Raw genomic sequence first — 16,578 nt, 5'->3', positions numbered from 1 at the left:
GATTACATACAATTCAACTTAACTATGCTCGTCACCACTAATTTGAAATCAGTAAACTATAGCAAACGTCCCACAGTTTTATGGATGGTCTTTATCCATTTATTACGGTAACAACAGGTGTTTGGATTGATTTATGGACAGTGTGAACTCTGTAGAAGAGTCACCTTCTAGGCTCTTTCCTAAGCCCATCAAGATCCTAAAGCAAAAAATGCTGTCTTTGTTGAAGTTATTTAGTATTGACCTTTATTCATGAAACCCATACTAGGGAAGTGTTACAAAACTTGGTATAATATTACATATAAACAATAAATTAGTTTTCTTTAAGAAAAAAACAGTTGTACATGTCAGAGAAAGGAACAAAACATTTACACTTGCGAACACAAATGCAAACTACTAAATAAGGCAGCTATGTACTTTCATGTAGGTGTGCTGTGCATGCTAACTTTTAGCAACACCAAAGCAGAAAGTAGAAGGAAAGTGGTATGACTAAAACTGGTCTTAGTGGGCCTGTGGTTTAGAGACAGACAGGCAATCTGACATCTTACATTTAATGCTGTCCAACAAAATAAAATAACAATCATCCTTCATAATGACTATCTATCTGTGACAGCCGAAAAGCACAGAGAACGGATGGAAGGAACTAGATAGGCATGCTTAAAAATACTCTTACTGCATGATCTGGTCAAAGCTCAGCATACAGATTTCTGTAGGAGTGTGTCCTTGTTCTTGAGCCATTATCCAAGGATAAAGCGGAGAAGACTAAACAAGCACTCTGGTCCCTAGACCTAACAATCATCAAAGCCTACATTTGATCAGGAAATTGAATATTTGGTGGCTATTACAAAACCGTGCCTTCTATGAATGGAACATGGAAGTCTGTAGAGGTTTTTGTTTTAACTGAGTGGGGCGTGTTCCAACTCCTTTTCTCCATCTCCAATAACAGTACTGTTTGTGAGCCAGGTTAGGTCATACCAACTGAACAGACGTGGCGTTCGTATTCTAAGGGCCCCTGAGAGAGTTCATGGAATCCAGAGGTTCAGGAGAACACCACTCACTGAGCAAAAGAAAAAAAAGTCTACTTCAGGAGTTACACGTTGTAAATGAAAGGTCTGTTTGAAAACATTCAACTCACTGCAAAACATGGAACCAAGAAATCAATAATAATAATAAAAAAAAAATGATCTATTCACATTCACTAAGATGTAGTAGACCATGTAAACAGAAATGGTCAGACTTGGAAATGAGGCCTTGAGGGGCATTTTCATTAGTTAGTTTTTCAGTTTGACCTTGCAGTCAAATCATGAGTGAAACTGTTCGCTTCTTTGTGTTGTAAGATACATGATACCACTAAAGTGGTTTATATTATTAGGAATACATCTACTATGCAAACGCAGCAGCGCAACAGCGTAAAAAAAAAAACAGTCTAAGGCATTCTCTTCATGTGATTGTCTTTGGTTGAGAAGTCATTTCTCAAAGTATTTCATCAGTGGTAAAAAGATATTGAAAATTTACAATATTACCACATTATTTTTCTTTGCAGATATTCCCTTTCCCCTGTGCAGTAATGTACTTATTGTTGGTCTGTCAAATCATAAAAGCCTTTCCTTCTTTTGTCATACTGTATGATATCTATAAAAGGCCCAAAGGGTATTGCTATAGCTGGTCATGTCCGATATAGATTCTTGGGGGGGAAGTAACATGATAAAATATATCCAAACCAATTTATCATACAATACAATTATTTTTCGGAAGTCATTTAGCAAAATACGACCTGAAGTAGTCAGTCTCAGAAACACCCCACTCCCCCGTCCCCCAAAAGAAAATAACGATGATGGGGAGGCAGGCAGCCTCCAGGTCACCACGCGGATGAAGTGATGGCGATTACTCTGATGAGGCATCTGCTCCTCTCCCTCAGCCCCTGGGCCTTAGAAGTTCTGCTGGCGGCGTTTCTTGGCATCCATGGCGTCGAGGATGGGCTGGCGCTTGGCTGTGTAGCGCTGGCGCAGCTCCTCGATCTCCCGCTCCATCATCGGGTCGAGCGCACCCAGACGCATCTGCAGCTCCTCATAGTCCAGGTTTTTCAACTGCAGACACACACGCACATGGACGGGGGACACGCACACACAGACGCACACACAGGCACACACACACACGCACACAATAAAGAGGTGAGCATTGCAGGCACACAGATCTCAATATGCAGATATGGTGTAACAGACCAACCAAAGGCACACACTCAGAGAAGATAGGAGCGAAATGATGCGCAAGAATTTAAGAGCACCGTAGTGCTTTTGGTAGCAATATGTAAATGGAGCAAAACCATGACAACAGATGTACTTACAAAATCAAAGTCTCCATCTTGAGGCACTTTCCAGCTTTCGGGGAAGGAGGTCTTGGGGATAAGGTACGGGTCTTGCTGGTTATGGTTGTAGTTCTCCTGAGCCTTGTTGGAGTCCTGCTTGTCAAAGTAGTCCATGAAGGACGGCCGCTGTGCTTGCTGGTTGGTAGCATTTCCTGAAGGAGAGCAATAACAAAATAAAAACTTCCGGTCTTAAAAGTGCTTTTTCGATGCAAAGCACGTCACTGTCCTTCATGCTCACTATTTATATTTATTCTATACTACAGTGTTCCGTGTGTGTTCTGTTTAAGGCCATTCACTACCTACCTACCACTCAATGGTATTTAGAGTGTATTGAGAAACTTACTCCTCATGGAGCCAACGTCCTCTTCCTCCTCCTCGTCATCGCTGTTGATGACCATGGTGCCCAGGTCAGACTCCAGCATGGTGCTGCCATGCTCGATCATTGTCTGTGCTCCGTCACTCATGGTCCCCGTGGCTCGCATGGTGCCTGCCCCCTCAGAGCCCGACTTCACCATGGTGTGGGAGTCCACCTCCACTTCCTCTTCCTACAGTGGCCACGAAGGGACACAAAATTGCACATTTTATCGTAAATGAACAACCATGGTAAAGACAGGACACACCAAAGTAGAAAAGAACAGGCAGGCCCTCGGCAACAGCTCTCTAAGACACAGAAAGACACAAACAGATGACGTGTTCATACCGAGTTATCCTCCTCCTCCTCCAGCTCTCTCTGCTGCTCTTGCTGCCTCTTGGCCTTCATGTCCATTGCCTCTGTGATGAGATCACGCAGGATGCTCACTGGCTTTGCGTTGGTGATGAATGGATGCTGGACACAAAAATGTTGGGGGGGGGGGGGGGGGGGAGGGTGAAACAGCTGGCACAGATGACAAATGACGAGCGTTGTGGAATTAAGCCGCTGATCTGTGTCCGGCCTGGACAGATGCTTGAGCTTTTGGTTTAAAACCTCTCCATTTCAACTCTGATATGTAGATTATGCAGCTTCGTTGGCTGGGCTTGAGCCGTGTGGGATGGCCAGACTCACCTGGAGGAGCTGTGTAGCCGTAGCTCTGTGCTCCGGGTTCTTCACCAGGCACTTCTTCACAAAGTCTGTGAAATCATCCGTCCACAGCTCTGGCTTACGGAAGGTTGGCGGTGGATTTGTAGGAATCATGAAAATAGCCTGTAAATGGCACAGAAAAAAAGATAAATAAATAATCTTTCCGCTCATGACATGAGAAACAACAATGTTGAGATTATACATGCAATAGCTGATATTGTTATAATTAGGTTTTAGTTTGCTCATTTTACACACAAAGTCTATGCACAATTAAAGCAATAGTATCAAACCATATCAAAAAAGTATCTGACTCTCAACCAGTTCTCTACAAAATGAGTGACACTATAGGACTGCAAACTCTTGCCTGGTAATGATCACAGAACAACAAAAGATTTTTGACCCCTTTCCCTGCAGCAGGGAAGCACAGATCTTTAACAAAGTGAAAAGCAACAACTTCCACTCAGTCTGTCCACTGTGTGTATTGCCTAGACTTACTCTCATGGGGTGGATATCTGCATATGGTGGCTTCCCTTCAGCCATCTCTATGGAGGTGATGCCCAGCGACCAGATATCTGCCACACAGTTGTAGCCAATCTCTTGAATCACCTCTGGCGCCATCCAGAAAGGGGTGCCAATCACCGTGTTCCTTTTGGCCATAGTGTCCTGTAGCGCGCAGGGTGCAAACAGAGGTCGGCCACATTAAATATGGTTCAGCGCAGAGAATATGGATTTAAGCTGGGAGAGAATTTAGCTGGTTAATTGCCAAAATTGACATCCCCCAAAAAATTATCACTCACTGTGAGTTGTCCGGCCACTCCAAAATCTGCCAGTTTGGCATGGCCTTCTGTGTTCAGAAGAATGTTGCCAGCTTTTATGTCTCTGTGGATCTTCCTCATGAAATGTAGGTATTCAAGACCCTTCAGGGTGGATTTTAGAATGGTGGCAATCTCATCCTCAGTGAGCTGTTGAAGAAGACACCATGTAATATAGGATTATCTGCAAAGTTTTCATTGACCATTGAAATTAATAACACCAGTACTGATTTAAAGACACTTTAAAACATTGCTATTTACAAAGATCTTCAATATACCGTTTTGTTGCGCAATCTGATGATGTCTGAAACAGAGCCCGCTCCACAGTACTCCATAACAATCCACAAGTCTGTGTTTTTAAAATAGCTGCCATAGTATTTCACCACATAAGGGCTGCAACACAAAAGGACACAGGGAGTCAGTCATACAAGAGCATGTTTAACTTGGCATTTAGGACACTATGCAAAAGTAGTCAATGTAGCACCTACCTGTCACATTGTTGCATAATAGAAATTTCTTTGATGATCTCCTGCAGATCCGACTCTACAGGCACCTGCTTGATGGCCACAACCTGGCCTGACTCCTTATGGATGGCTTTAAAAACACTGCCATATGACCTAAGCAAAACATAAAAATCGAATTAAGTTGTCTGAGTAAGTTTAACCCCTTTTAAAAACAAATATCAATGAAACAAAATTTATGAAGTGTCAACGTAATTCTATTTGGTTAGTCTTACCCCTCGCCAAGCTTTTCAAGAACATCAAAGACTTCTTCTGGTTGCTTGGTTAAACTGTCCTCGCTCAACTTCTTCAATTTGCTACCGAGGAAAATGTGTATAGGTTAATTTGCCATTTCAACACTTTGTCATCCCTATGACACATAGTTCACATGAGATGTGAACTGGACATTAGCTAAACCACTACAATATCACTTTCAGACTTTGTGGACGGCCAAGTAACGTAACATAAGCCCGTTCGTGAAGCCATGAACGTAAACGGGTGTGAGAGAAATTGTGCTCATTGCTTATGAACGACACCTAACTATTTTCTTCAAACTATCTTTAAATATAACTTGAGAAGCTAACTAGTAACATACTCAGACACATACTAAGTGGCCAACGTTAACTGGCCTGACCAAGTTGACAAACGAGAAAGCTAACGTTAGCTATCGAGCTCCCTAATAATCATTAATCCACTTTCTTTACCTTTTGGGCGCAGGTTGCTCCATGGCTAAAATATACAGTAGTTCGACAACTCAAATATGTAAATCTAATGTAAAAATCACTTAATTTAAACTCATCTTAAGTTGTCTGAGTGTTCTGAAAAGATAGCTGTTTTGATGACCGAGTTTCGCTTCTAAACGCATTAACGAAGTGTCTTCCTCTCTCTAAACGCCAGGCTACGTGGAGGCATTTTCCGTGTTTTTCAGGGGGAAGTGCGCATTCTGCCATCTTCTGTCTGGGAGTGCGCGTGACTCCACCGAACATGCTCATGCCCACAGCCAATCAGTAACCACGTTGTTGAAAGGTGTTACAACGGGTTGCATGCGTTTTTGCTGTAATGATCCGACCGATCATATTAAAGTAACTTTTATATCGTTATAACTGGTGAGTATTGATTTTTAACGGAGACGTACACTTCTCTAGTTTCAGTGATTTATGATTGAATCCTTCATCTCACATCCCACATCTCATAGCTCACAAACATAATCACTAAGTAGGCTAGCTAACGTTACTCTGTCGACAACAATATTTTGTTTGCTAACCTTATAAACAACTTAGAATACGCTACCACAAACAAAGGGGCACGGTATGATAATATATTCCCGTATCTATTTGTAGACCTCTTATACAGAGCATCGTATTTTTATGTAAAGCTAAAGGAATGAATGAATACCCGAGTCTAGTGCACTGTCAGTGTTAGCATAATCGATTGTTGTCTTTCAAGCGGTTCGTTACCTCTTCAAACATTATTTTGCGCCTAACTTCTCAAACTCTTATTAATGTTGGATAATGTTTGTGAGATACATATCTTTTATTTCCATATAATTCAGATATTTGTAGAACAAACGTCAATAATGGATCCTCAGAAAGATGTACAGCCACCGAAACAACAGCCCATGATCTACATCTGTGGAGGTAATCATTGTTGTCATTAAGTGTAGTCAAGACGCTTATGGTGTGCTCTATCTGTATCTTATATTTGGTTGCTGAAATGTATTCTCTCCCATTCAGAATGTCACACTGAAAACGAGATCAAGGCCAGAGACCCTATCCGATGCAGAGAGTGCGGTTACAGAATAATGTACAAGAAGAGAACAAAGAGATGTATCCTTTCAGTTATTGCTTGTGGGTTCTGGGTTCAGATAAGTATTTATTTTATTAAGCCTACTTCTCCATGGGTTCACAGGGAACTGTTGAATTGAGTTGCATTTCTTTCGTTAGACAAGGAAATGGCAAAAGCCACTGTGCTAGTTAAATAGCCTACTCTTTCAAATAATATTTCTAGAGGGCCATGGCTCTACTTAGAAGATCTATATCCTATCCACATCTTGTGGCGAGGTATATGCATAGAGCAATAAAAGAAAACAGTGAGGTCTGGCGTCACACAAGTCCAGCCAACCTCAACATTAAATTATAAACCAATGATGTGTTTGACCTCTGGCCAGAATCAAACCTGAGTCCACTGTGGGCTAGCCTAGAAATCTAGGCGCCCCTAGATGTGAGTCTGGCTCGTCAGGCTAACTGTGGGCACTACTGAGAAAATGCATGCTAAAAGAAATGCATGTACAAATGCAGTATACATCTAGGACCCAGTTATGGAATGCTCTGTAGAGTCTGCATTTGCGCTGCAAAATCCCCCCCGGGGGTAAACAATGTTACCCCTGGCCCGTCCAGAAATTCTTGACGAGGTAAGGCTGGAGCTGAGCGCATATATGCTGGTCTTCACCTGGAATATTTAATTGATAGAGGGTGAATATTGTGTTATGTATTAATCTAAATTGCATAATGTTTGTAAATGTTGCTGTTTCCCAGTGTAATCCTTAACTCCGTCTCTTCAGTGGTGGTGTTTGATGCGCGATGAACAGACATCCCCACGTATCTCATTTTGTATTTTGTCTAAAATGTACAGCTTTTTTAGCTGAAGTTTACCAAGTGTCTATAAAGACTGTGTTGACAAAAGACACAAACACACACACAGACACACACACACACACACACACACACACACACACACACACACACACATTGATGAAGATGATTATATGATTATATGAAACACATATTTTACACATTAATTAAGCAGGATATAAATCATCTTTTTTTGGCCAATACATTTACATTAAAAAAATCATCTGGATTTTTCCTTTTCCATATATTGCTGTAACTATGTTATAACTTGCAAAACCAATAAAATATTATTTTTCAACTTAACTCAGTTATGAGTCAAATGAGTTTGTTCACCTTAAAATTGTATTTGTTCTGTAATCTGGTGTTATCCCTAAATCCAATTATCTGAAATTTGGCCTAAAACTAGCGTTCCAGTTACCTTAAAGGTGCAATCCACTTTTAAAAAAAATAAGTCCTCCAACTGTCCATTGGGTGCTTGAGCTCAGGAAACATTTACAGTATGTGTGTATTCACAGCCCTTGCTCTGTAGATGGGAAGCAAGTATAGCATAGAGAGTCAAACAACAGCACCCTGTCTGTTTACAAATATACAAATACACAGGTATACAGGTATACAGGTTTACAGGTATACAAATATCTTGCAAATACCAAAACAGCACAGATGAATAAAAGCCTGTCATGCTTACTAGTGTGTAGAGTCAGTAGTTGGCAAAGTTGTGCTGTGAATTGTTGTATTTTCATGAATAATAGAACTAGTAGTGCATAGCTTGAGTGGGAATGTTAGGTGTATGTGTCCTTCACACAGGCATACCATCAAAAATGAATCTGAAGATGATCCCAAGACTAGCTGACCATCCCTCAAATATTGGTAAATTCCTGCATCTCATTTCTTTAATGAATTATCAGTTGTGTTGATGTAGATTAAAATAGTTAATGTATGGTAATTGTACAAGTGTCATTTAATTTTTTGCATTTATAAAATCACATATTAACATATCTTGCAACCATTCTAAATGAAAGACACATAATGTTTATATTGTAATTTTACCCTAAAATAGAATATGGAAATATATTCAGCTAAGGCCTGACATAATTGCAAAAAACATTTAAAATGTAAGCCTTTTTTAATGAGGATGATAATAGTGGCTCTAACATAATTTACATCAGGGATGGATGGTGCTGCTACACTGTATGGATTCAGTTGACGCGTCTGTGAGCGGTCTCTTTAGACAGGCTCCTGATGAGAGGGAATCACAGTGGAATCCCCTCTGTGTAGCTCTGCAGCATAACACTGCATCAGCGCTCCCCTCCCCCACCTCTTTGTGACATCACAGCTGCCTGTGCCGTAGGGGGCGTGTCCTCCGCTGATCTGCTCCTGTGCTGCTGGAGGAGGAAGTGAGAGCATCGAGAGGAGAGGAGGGAAAGAGAGTGCTGACGCCGCTGCTCCCGCAGACCGTGCAGCCATGGGCAATGCGCAGCAAAGGCCTCCTGGCAGGGGGGATGGAGGAGGAGGCCAGCGGGCCCAGCCCACCAACCCAGGACAAGGCAGGGGCCGTGGGGAGAGCGCGAAGCAGCCGGCCCCTGGGAAAGCTCCCATGATGAATGGCACTCAGAGGGATAATGGGAGCCATGCTGCTGATGAGAATAGCACCAGTGGCCCAGCTCAGTCGGGGGTGGACCAGAGCTACCTGGATGCCCCCGCTGGAGCTCTGCCTCCCCCACTCGCCCGGCTGAAGAACGCGGGCAATATGTTGTTCAAGAACGGACAGTTCGGGGACGCACTGGACAAGTACTCCCAGGCCATCGCTGGCTGTGAGGAGGCAGGTAAAGTAACACCTGTCTTTAATCTTAAGAGATGTACATGATAACACCTGCCTTCATCTTGAGAGATAGAAAAATTAACAGAATGAGAGATATACCTCATGGACCCTATGTAGAACACTGTTAGTGTTGTGTTTATGCTTCTTGTCTATTTTCTAAGTTAAGTGGCAAGGATTGTGCCATACTTATTACTATGTCACGCTTCACTGTGTTGTGGACTTGTGGACTTTTATAAAAGGTTTTAGAAGCCCCTACGTATTTTATTAATTGGCTGGAAATGAAAATTGTTATACATCGTTCTTTTCACTTGAAGGAGTGAGTAGATGGCAGAATTTGGAGAAAAGGAGGAGAACGGGATATCGGGTTCCCTGGTATTAAGTCTCAGAAGAAAGGGGGTATCAGATACAGGTTCACTTTGAGTGTGTGTTTATCTGTACCACACTGATAAGGGCTGTCAGGTGGTCTCTGTCAAGTCCCAGGCCAAGTGCGTCTCCTTACTGAGAAGGGCCAACTACCAGATGCACTTACGAGGCCCCGATATCTCAGCCACAGTGTGTAAACTCAAAAGTGAAATCAATTGCTGACTCACAAACCACTTTCAAGTCATGTGACATCTGTCATTTCATCCTCAGCAGCTCTTGAGCCAACTACAGTGAAGATGGTGTAGGTCAGGTTACCATAGCCAATAGCACCTGCCAGTATTAGTCACAACTTTAAACGTGTTACTTCAATGTTTAGTATAATGTACTGTGTAAGAAATGTGATGAGATTGTAAACCTGAAAACAGTGTTTTCCAGGTTTAATTCACTAAGTTAAACAGTTAGTGTGGTACAGTGCCCAAACGATAAGCTATACTTGAAGCAATTTATAACATTATGTGTCTTCCAGCTGAGGTAAAGAACTTGTTAAGTAGGCTGGGGTCTGAATTAGTTAAACGATGATGTTTCAACTACTAAACACCTTAAGAAACATTTAAACCTACTTGTGTATCAGTGATGCCTATTTTGGGGCCTTTGTGCTTTCTTTACAGGTATTGATAGCCCAGAGGATTTGTGTATTCTTTACTCGAACAGAGCAGCATGTTACCTCAAGGATGGGAATAGCACGGACTGCATCGCAGATTGCACTAGGTCAGTAAACACAACGATGACGTTTGGATGATCTGATCACTGAATAAACCAGGCAAATGTCTGACGACCTCCCTTACTGGGGACTGAGAACATGCCAGTAACTCCTGTCTCCGTGTGTATGCGATTGTCTCTTCAGGAGATTAACACTCATGAGATTTTATAGTTAGCGCTAAGGAGATTTACTGACAAAGGGTCCAACTGTCACTATAGGGATGAGGCTTTTAGAAAGTTGTGGTATACCTCAGTCTTGTTGAGCTCCCCCTGATACATGTATGAAGCCATGGGAAATCATGGCAACCATTGGCAAACAAATATACAAAAAAGTATAATGTAAGAGTAATGTATCTGAATTCAACATTGTAAACACTTGAAATGATGTTATGATACAGAAGATAGCCACCAGCCTACTGTATATGGTCTCCTAGATTGCCAAATATGGTAGTGCCTTTGCTTTTCAAAAGTGAGCTACAACTAGAGCAGGTATTGAGCATGTAATCACCAGAATTGCTTTCGTCTAGTTCAGTGAGTTGACTTGCAGTTAAGTACTAGTGGCTATTTATGAATGGGTGAAAGCCTCTTGAGCGCTGATCAGCAGGTGAGGTCATCCCTTGGCCTGGCCGGCTCAGACAGCGTGGTCAGGACACCGGCTCATCCTCCTCCGCCCCTCCTCTCCGCCTCTCCTGCTGACTACACCAGTGGATGGGGAGGGGACGACGGGTTGAACTGGTCTTTGCTCGGTGAATTTATCTCCTCTTCTTCTTATGTCACCATCCTCTTCCTCATTCCCCCGCCAGGTCCCTGGAGCTTCATCCGTGGTCGCTGAAGCCGCTCCTCCGGCGAGCCACGGCCTACGAGTGTCTGGAGCGCTACCGCAAGGCCTACGTGGACTTCAAGACTGTCCTCCAGATCGATGTTAGTGTGCAAGCGGCCCACGACAGCATAAACAGGTTGAGTTGACAGAGATGTTTGCAACGGTTAAACGGACACTCAGTTCAAGGTGGAGTCTGTGATTCTCATCCAGCACATTTCCTCTGTCAAATCCAGCAAATTGGTAACAGTCCCCTATCTGTCCCCAGTCTGTGTATGTGCTCAAAGAAGGCTGGTGTTTGCACACAGTTCAGATGCTATAAATTGGAAACAAAGTGACTCAAACTATTATAGCCAATCAACATTTGCTTCAGGTGCATGGAAGAGAGGAGTCAACAACTGTCAACAACTATCAACGACCACTTGCTGGAATCACAGACTATACCTTTCACCCTTCTTGGTGAAATTGAGTTTAGCTTTTTAGTACGTCATAGTGCAGATTTCCAAAGTGTGTGTGTGTGTGTGCGTGTGTCTGTCCAATCAAAGTTTTTAGGAGTTTTTCCTAGCCCCTGTCACTCATGGGCTCTCTCTGAATGTTTAAACACTCTGTAAAGCGCCATGAAACATGTGTAATGTTTTGGCGCTCTATAAGTGAAATTAAATTGAAATGGAAAATTGTGAGTGTGTGTGAACATTACACTGATCATAAGTTTTGTATTTAAACACGTCAGGATCACCAGACTCTTGATTGAGCAGGACGGTCCCGACTGGAGGGAGAAGCTGCCGGAGATTCCTCTGGTCCCGCTGTCGGCCCAGCAGCACCGGCGGGAAGAGGCGCCCAGTGAGGAGGTGCTGCAGGCCCGAGCAGCCCGCAAGGCAGAGGAGGAAGGTCAGGCACATCACTTCCTGTCAGGCCAAAGGTGCTAGAGTAGGGTGGCCAGACTGTCCCCGGTTTCAGGGGACAGTCCCCGTTTTTGGTTGCCTGTCCCGCGGAAAATACAGAAAATTAAAAACTACCCATGAAGTCCCCATGTGCATGTATTTCAATCAGATTGATAGTGAAACTGAAAATATTTTTGGGATTATGTCGCCGGTTTTGGTCTCCTTATGCTAGAGGACAATGTATCACACTTAATCAAGTAGTGCAAGTGTGAGCAGTGCATGAGAAGTTTCATGATCCCCATATCGGGACATGAACGATGCTCAATTTTAAAAGAAGCCAAAAGATACAGTATCTCATTTTGCATGCGGTGCATATGAGAAGAGGTTTGGGAATATCTAGATAATTGCCTGGAGCTATTCAAGTGCGGCCATTTGCACACTCTCATACTGTATCTGCATAATTCAGAATGCACCACAAAGAGTCTAAGTATGAATACAGGAAGTAAGGCAGGCTGAACTATTTGAAACCAATCAGAAGTCCAACTATCGCCCCTAAAGTGAAAACAGTGCTACATTTTGGAAACCTGTTTTTTTTTATGTTTACGTTTAGTAAAGAAACACTTTTATCCAAAACACTTTTACCCTCAAATGGCTTCAAAGTGATATAAATGGATTGCAACATAACCTGCCGCCACTGTAAAGCCAGCCCACAGGTAAATAAAAGATGCCAGGTGTAACCAAGTAACCTGTTGATGTCATGGAACCAGGTGGATCATGTTTCAGACATTCAAAGCTTCAATGCGTCTCATGACAGCACACATAGGCCAGCTGGAAAGGGAAGCTGTAGAGACATGATATAACACATCTACATCACTCTACAGGTTAACACAGACAGAGCCAACAGAATGGGAAACCGATGAGGCACTTGCATTTGCTCATGATGATAATACAGTGGACTGCTGCTGGGCTTGTTGCCATCGTCAATAGCTTGTGCACAAACAGCATTAGCCCTTTAGAATACAGGGGTAATGGATCCAGGATCCTCGTGATGTAATTGAAAAGACTCTCTGCTAGTCACTATCTGATTCTGTTCTCTCTGGGTATCTCTCTCTGTGTCTCCCAAGTGATGTGTCTCTCTGTCACTCTGTCTCTCTGCCGGTGTAGCCAGAAAGGCTGAGGTCCGCTTCTCATCCCTGAAGAAAGAGGGGAATGATCTGGTGAGACAGGGCCGCTTCCAGGATGCCCTGGAGAAGTACACTGAATGTCTGCAAATAAAGCCAAACGAATGCGCCGTGTTCACAAACAGGTACGAGCAGTGCCCTCAGTCAGCACCACGTCTTCTTTACAAAGCTTTTGTCACAGCCAAAACACTCAAATCTGAGGGAAACGAAGCTAGATGTCCTGTTTGTTTTATTTCTGTCCGACTTCCTCCTTTCTCCTCACGCGCACCTAAAGTCCCCCCCACCTCCCTCTTTTCCCTTGGTCGTTTCTCACTCATCAGCACTCTGCTTTGGCATGGGGGAACGCTCGTTTTGAGAAACTTGAGTCATCAGTTCCTTATATGAAGTCCTGGCTTGGCTGAGTCTGTCCGAGGCAGGTGATTGTGCTGAGTGCCTCTAATGTATTGTATCGATCTGTGCTCTACTCACTCTCTGCTCTCTCTCTGCCTGTCGGCCTATCAGAGCCCTCTGCTTCCTGAGGGTCGATCGCTTCCAAGAGGCCAAGCAAGACTGTGACTCCGCCTTGGAGCTCGAGCCAGCCAACAAGAAGGCGTTTTACAGACGAGCACTTGCCTTCAAAGGATTAAAGGTGCTTGTTTCACTGCAGTGTTTTGAACAGAACCTTTATTTATATACAAAAGTACATAATACATTGCGTACCAGTGCATCCTTAATTTAGTCGTATCTACTCGTGGATTCTATATGTTTCTGTTTAGTGTCCTGTATGATCTTGATTCCCTGCTATACAAAACTATTTGACTCCTAATAACTAAGGTCACCATATTCCATACAGTACACAATCATCTAACTCCATTCCGTACAATTAACACTTAAGCAATAAGCCACTCGAGTCCGTAGTTTACGCTGATTTTAGAACAACTAAGGGAGGGTTTTATGCCTTATGTGATATATTGTGTTCTGTCTCCCTTCAAGGACTACCTCTCTGCCAGCACTGACCTGCAAGAGGTGCTGCAGCTGGACCCCAATGTCCAGGAGGCCGAGCAGGAGCTGGAGCAGGTGACCCTGCTGTTCAGAGAGAGCTTGATGTCCAGCGCCGCGCAGGGTGAGAGAACACACCCACACACACACACACACACACACACACATATCTTAAAAATAAATTTTCCTATGTTGCCATCCCTATGTGGAAACATGATAAGGGTTTCTGTCGGCATCTTACAGCCCTCTGCTACCTGAGGGTCCATACATAAGATAGAGGAGGTGCTGCAACTGGACCCCAGTTTGTGAGAACCTCCAATAAGAGGATAACAGTTTCACTTCACTAAGCATATACTCAGTATACTGACCTATTGTATTGCAACACATTGTAAATAAAGAACACTGTACACTATCAACACATTGTACACTGGTTATCACCATACTAAGCTCAATCTTTTAAGATTTAAGCATTAGTATGGGGAGTCAGCACATTATTTTTACTGCACAAGAGGCGTGATCAATGGGCATCGTTCAAATGACTCCGTACGCTTGGATAGTCCTTAAACCAATCAGACCAATGGTCCGGTGTGTCTTTTTGATGAGCTAGTTTGTGATTGGACCCCAAGGTTGTGGACAGGTAGGGTCAGGCAGGGTTCACCCAGCCCACTACTGTGTTGCACTATGGTATTATTCTACGCTGTGTCAATTTGAATTGTGGGTAATCTGTGTTTGCTCTGGACTCCCAGGTTGATGGAGCGTGATGGCTGGAGCTCCAGGGACAAGAGAGCTGCTCCACCCATTAGGACTGTGACACACTGGGGGCCCCCACTGCTAAGGGCAGAGACCAGACATTTGCTTTTTACTCGCCCAAGACTTGTTGCTCTGTGTCACAGCAGGGTCAGAACTGAGTGTCAAGGATGGCCATCCGAAACTCCACCAAAAGCTGCTCACGACTCTCAATATCAATGATCGTGTGATGTTGAACAGCGACCGTCAAGAGCTGCTGCATGGCCATTTGTCTTCAATTCCACATCCGATCGATCTCCTGGCAACCTGGAATAAGTTTCCGTGCTTTATGCAGTATAAAAGAGCCCAGTCTGGCGCAGACGAGAACACCGAGGAGTCGTGGTTACTGTTGATAGGTCACTGGGTCTTTGGTTGTGGGAGGGTCCTTCAAAACCATGTCTGTGTGTGGAAGACGTGCCTTCGCTGCTCACAGTCCAGGACTTCATCTGCTACATACACAGACACACTCTTCACCCGCTTCAGCCGAGTGGCAGATGGCTAAAGCTACACACAGTTCATAATCAGCAACCAAGTGCTTCACTTTCTAACCGTTTAGTTGCTTTTGCATGCACTGAGAGAACTTGTGGCTAGATACCCTTGAGTCAGTAAAACTACAACAGTTAGGTGCTTGATTTAATGACGACATTTTATACAACTACCATTTGCATAAATGTTCTGAACAAAGACGGCAGTTTTTTGTTTTTTTTTTCCCAAACAATAGCCACACATGGTTTTTATTATTTTCACTATTTATAATGGCCTTGAACTTACTTATGTGCACCAAGATAAGGCAACTTATCTTTAAATTAATTGTGCTAATTCATCATTTAGAGCAGGGTTCCCACTCCAGGTCAAATGTGAAATTTCATGACTTTTCCCTGACAAAAAAAATAAATAAAACATTCTGTGACCTATAATGATTGGTACAATATACTGACCAAAGATTTCAGAGCAGCCCTGTAGCGTTCAAGAACCTTTGACTTTAAGAGCAGAAGATGAAGAAATGGGCATTGAATAAACTAAGTTGAGCTAACCACAACCACTTAAGCAATCAGTGAATCTAATAATCTGCAGATAAACACCAGTTCTGCATGGAATATATTTGAATGTATGTAATTTGGCAAATTTGCTACAACAAAATTCCCTGATATTCCTTGAATATGCCCCAGATATGATAATAAATTCCCTGACTTTCCATGTCAAGAATAGACCATCAAAAAAAATTCCATGATATTCCAGAACTTCCATGACCCCGTGGGAACCCTGTAAGAGCTATTCACAATTATCCAGTCTTTTAGTATTGCAGCTTCAGAGCTTTAAATAAATAGATAAATAAATTCATAACTGTATATAAACAAATAAATAAATGCATCTACATGCATACATTTCCAGCTTGCAGATGTTGAGCTGCATTTTCAAACCCTATCTACAGCTCATGTAACTATTGTATAGTTTAATACAAGGTCAAGACTGGTTCCCACGGACACGGAATTTGATGAATCATGAGACTATGGACATGGTCAACATCAGTGCAAACTATGCTCAGTCTTGAATTTGCTCCATCATTTTTGCTTGACAAAACCAATTGTGCATGTTTTTATCATGCAATGTATTAAAATCCGATTAAACAGAT

At 42.9% G+C, this 16,578-nt stretch overlaps 3 protein-coding genes across 3 annotated transcripts; 2 read left to right on the top strand and 1 right to left on the bottom strand.

Moving 5' to 3' along the window:
* Positions 1-226: 226 nt before the first annotated feature.
* Positions 227-5,604, bottom strand: stk3 (serine/threonine kinase 3 (STE20 homolog, yeast)). Its single transcript, XM_062529332.1, has 11 exons — positions 5,436-5,604; positions 4,968-5,048; positions 4,720-4,848; positions 4,510-4,624; positions 4,217-4,381; positions 3,915-4,082; positions 3,405-3,542; positions 3,063-3,188; positions 2,706-2,907; positions 2,342-2,514; positions 227-2,084 (listed from the first exon to the last, which is right to left on the bottom strand). Exons 1-11 carry the CDS (start codon positions 5,456-5,458, stop codon positions 1,926-1,928), a joined length of 1,479 nt encoding a protein of 492 aa, XP_062385316.1. The 5' UTR covers positions 5,459-5,604; the 3' UTR covers positions 227-1,925.
* A 129-nt stretch (positions 5,605-5,733) lies between these two features.
* polr2k (RNA polymerase II, I and III subunit K) lies at positions 5,734-7,664 on the top strand. The gene is made up of 4 exons (XM_062529331.1): positions 5,734-5,837; positions 6,284-6,368; positions 6,465-6,557; positions 7,292-7,664. The coding sequence occupies exons 2-4, from the start codon at positions 6,308-6,310 to the stop codon at positions 7,312-7,314; spliced, it is 177 nt and encodes a 58-aa protein (XP_062385315.1). The 5' UTR covers positions 5,734-5,837; positions 6,284-6,307; the 3' UTR covers positions 7,315-7,664.
* Positions 7,665-8,775: 1,111 nt separating this feature from the next.
* spag1a (sperm associated antigen 1a) lies at positions 8,776-15,272 on the top strand. Its single transcript, XM_062529330.1, has 8 exons — positions 8,776-9,184; positions 10,212-10,311; positions 11,106-11,258; positions 11,850-12,007; positions 13,165-13,306; positions 13,683-13,809; positions 14,154-14,283; positions 14,906-15,272. The coding sequence occupies exons 1-8, from the start codon at positions 8,824-8,826 to the stop codon at positions 14,908-14,910; spliced, it is 1,176 nt and encodes a 391-aa protein (XP_062385314.1). The 5' UTR covers positions 8,776-8,823; the 3' UTR covers positions 14,911-15,272.
* The last annotated feature ends 1,306 nt before the right edge of the window (positions 15,273-16,578 follow it).

Source organism: Sardina pilchardus, chromosome 24 (genome assembly GCF_963854185.1).
Source record: "Sardina pilchardus chromosome 24, fSarPil1.1, whole genome shotgun sequence".
Taxonomy (NCBI): Eukaryota; Metazoa; Chordata; class Actinopteri; order Clupeiformes; family Clupeidae; genus Sardina; species Sardina pilchardus.
This window is presented reverse-complemented; position numbering and strand designations above follow the sequence as displayed.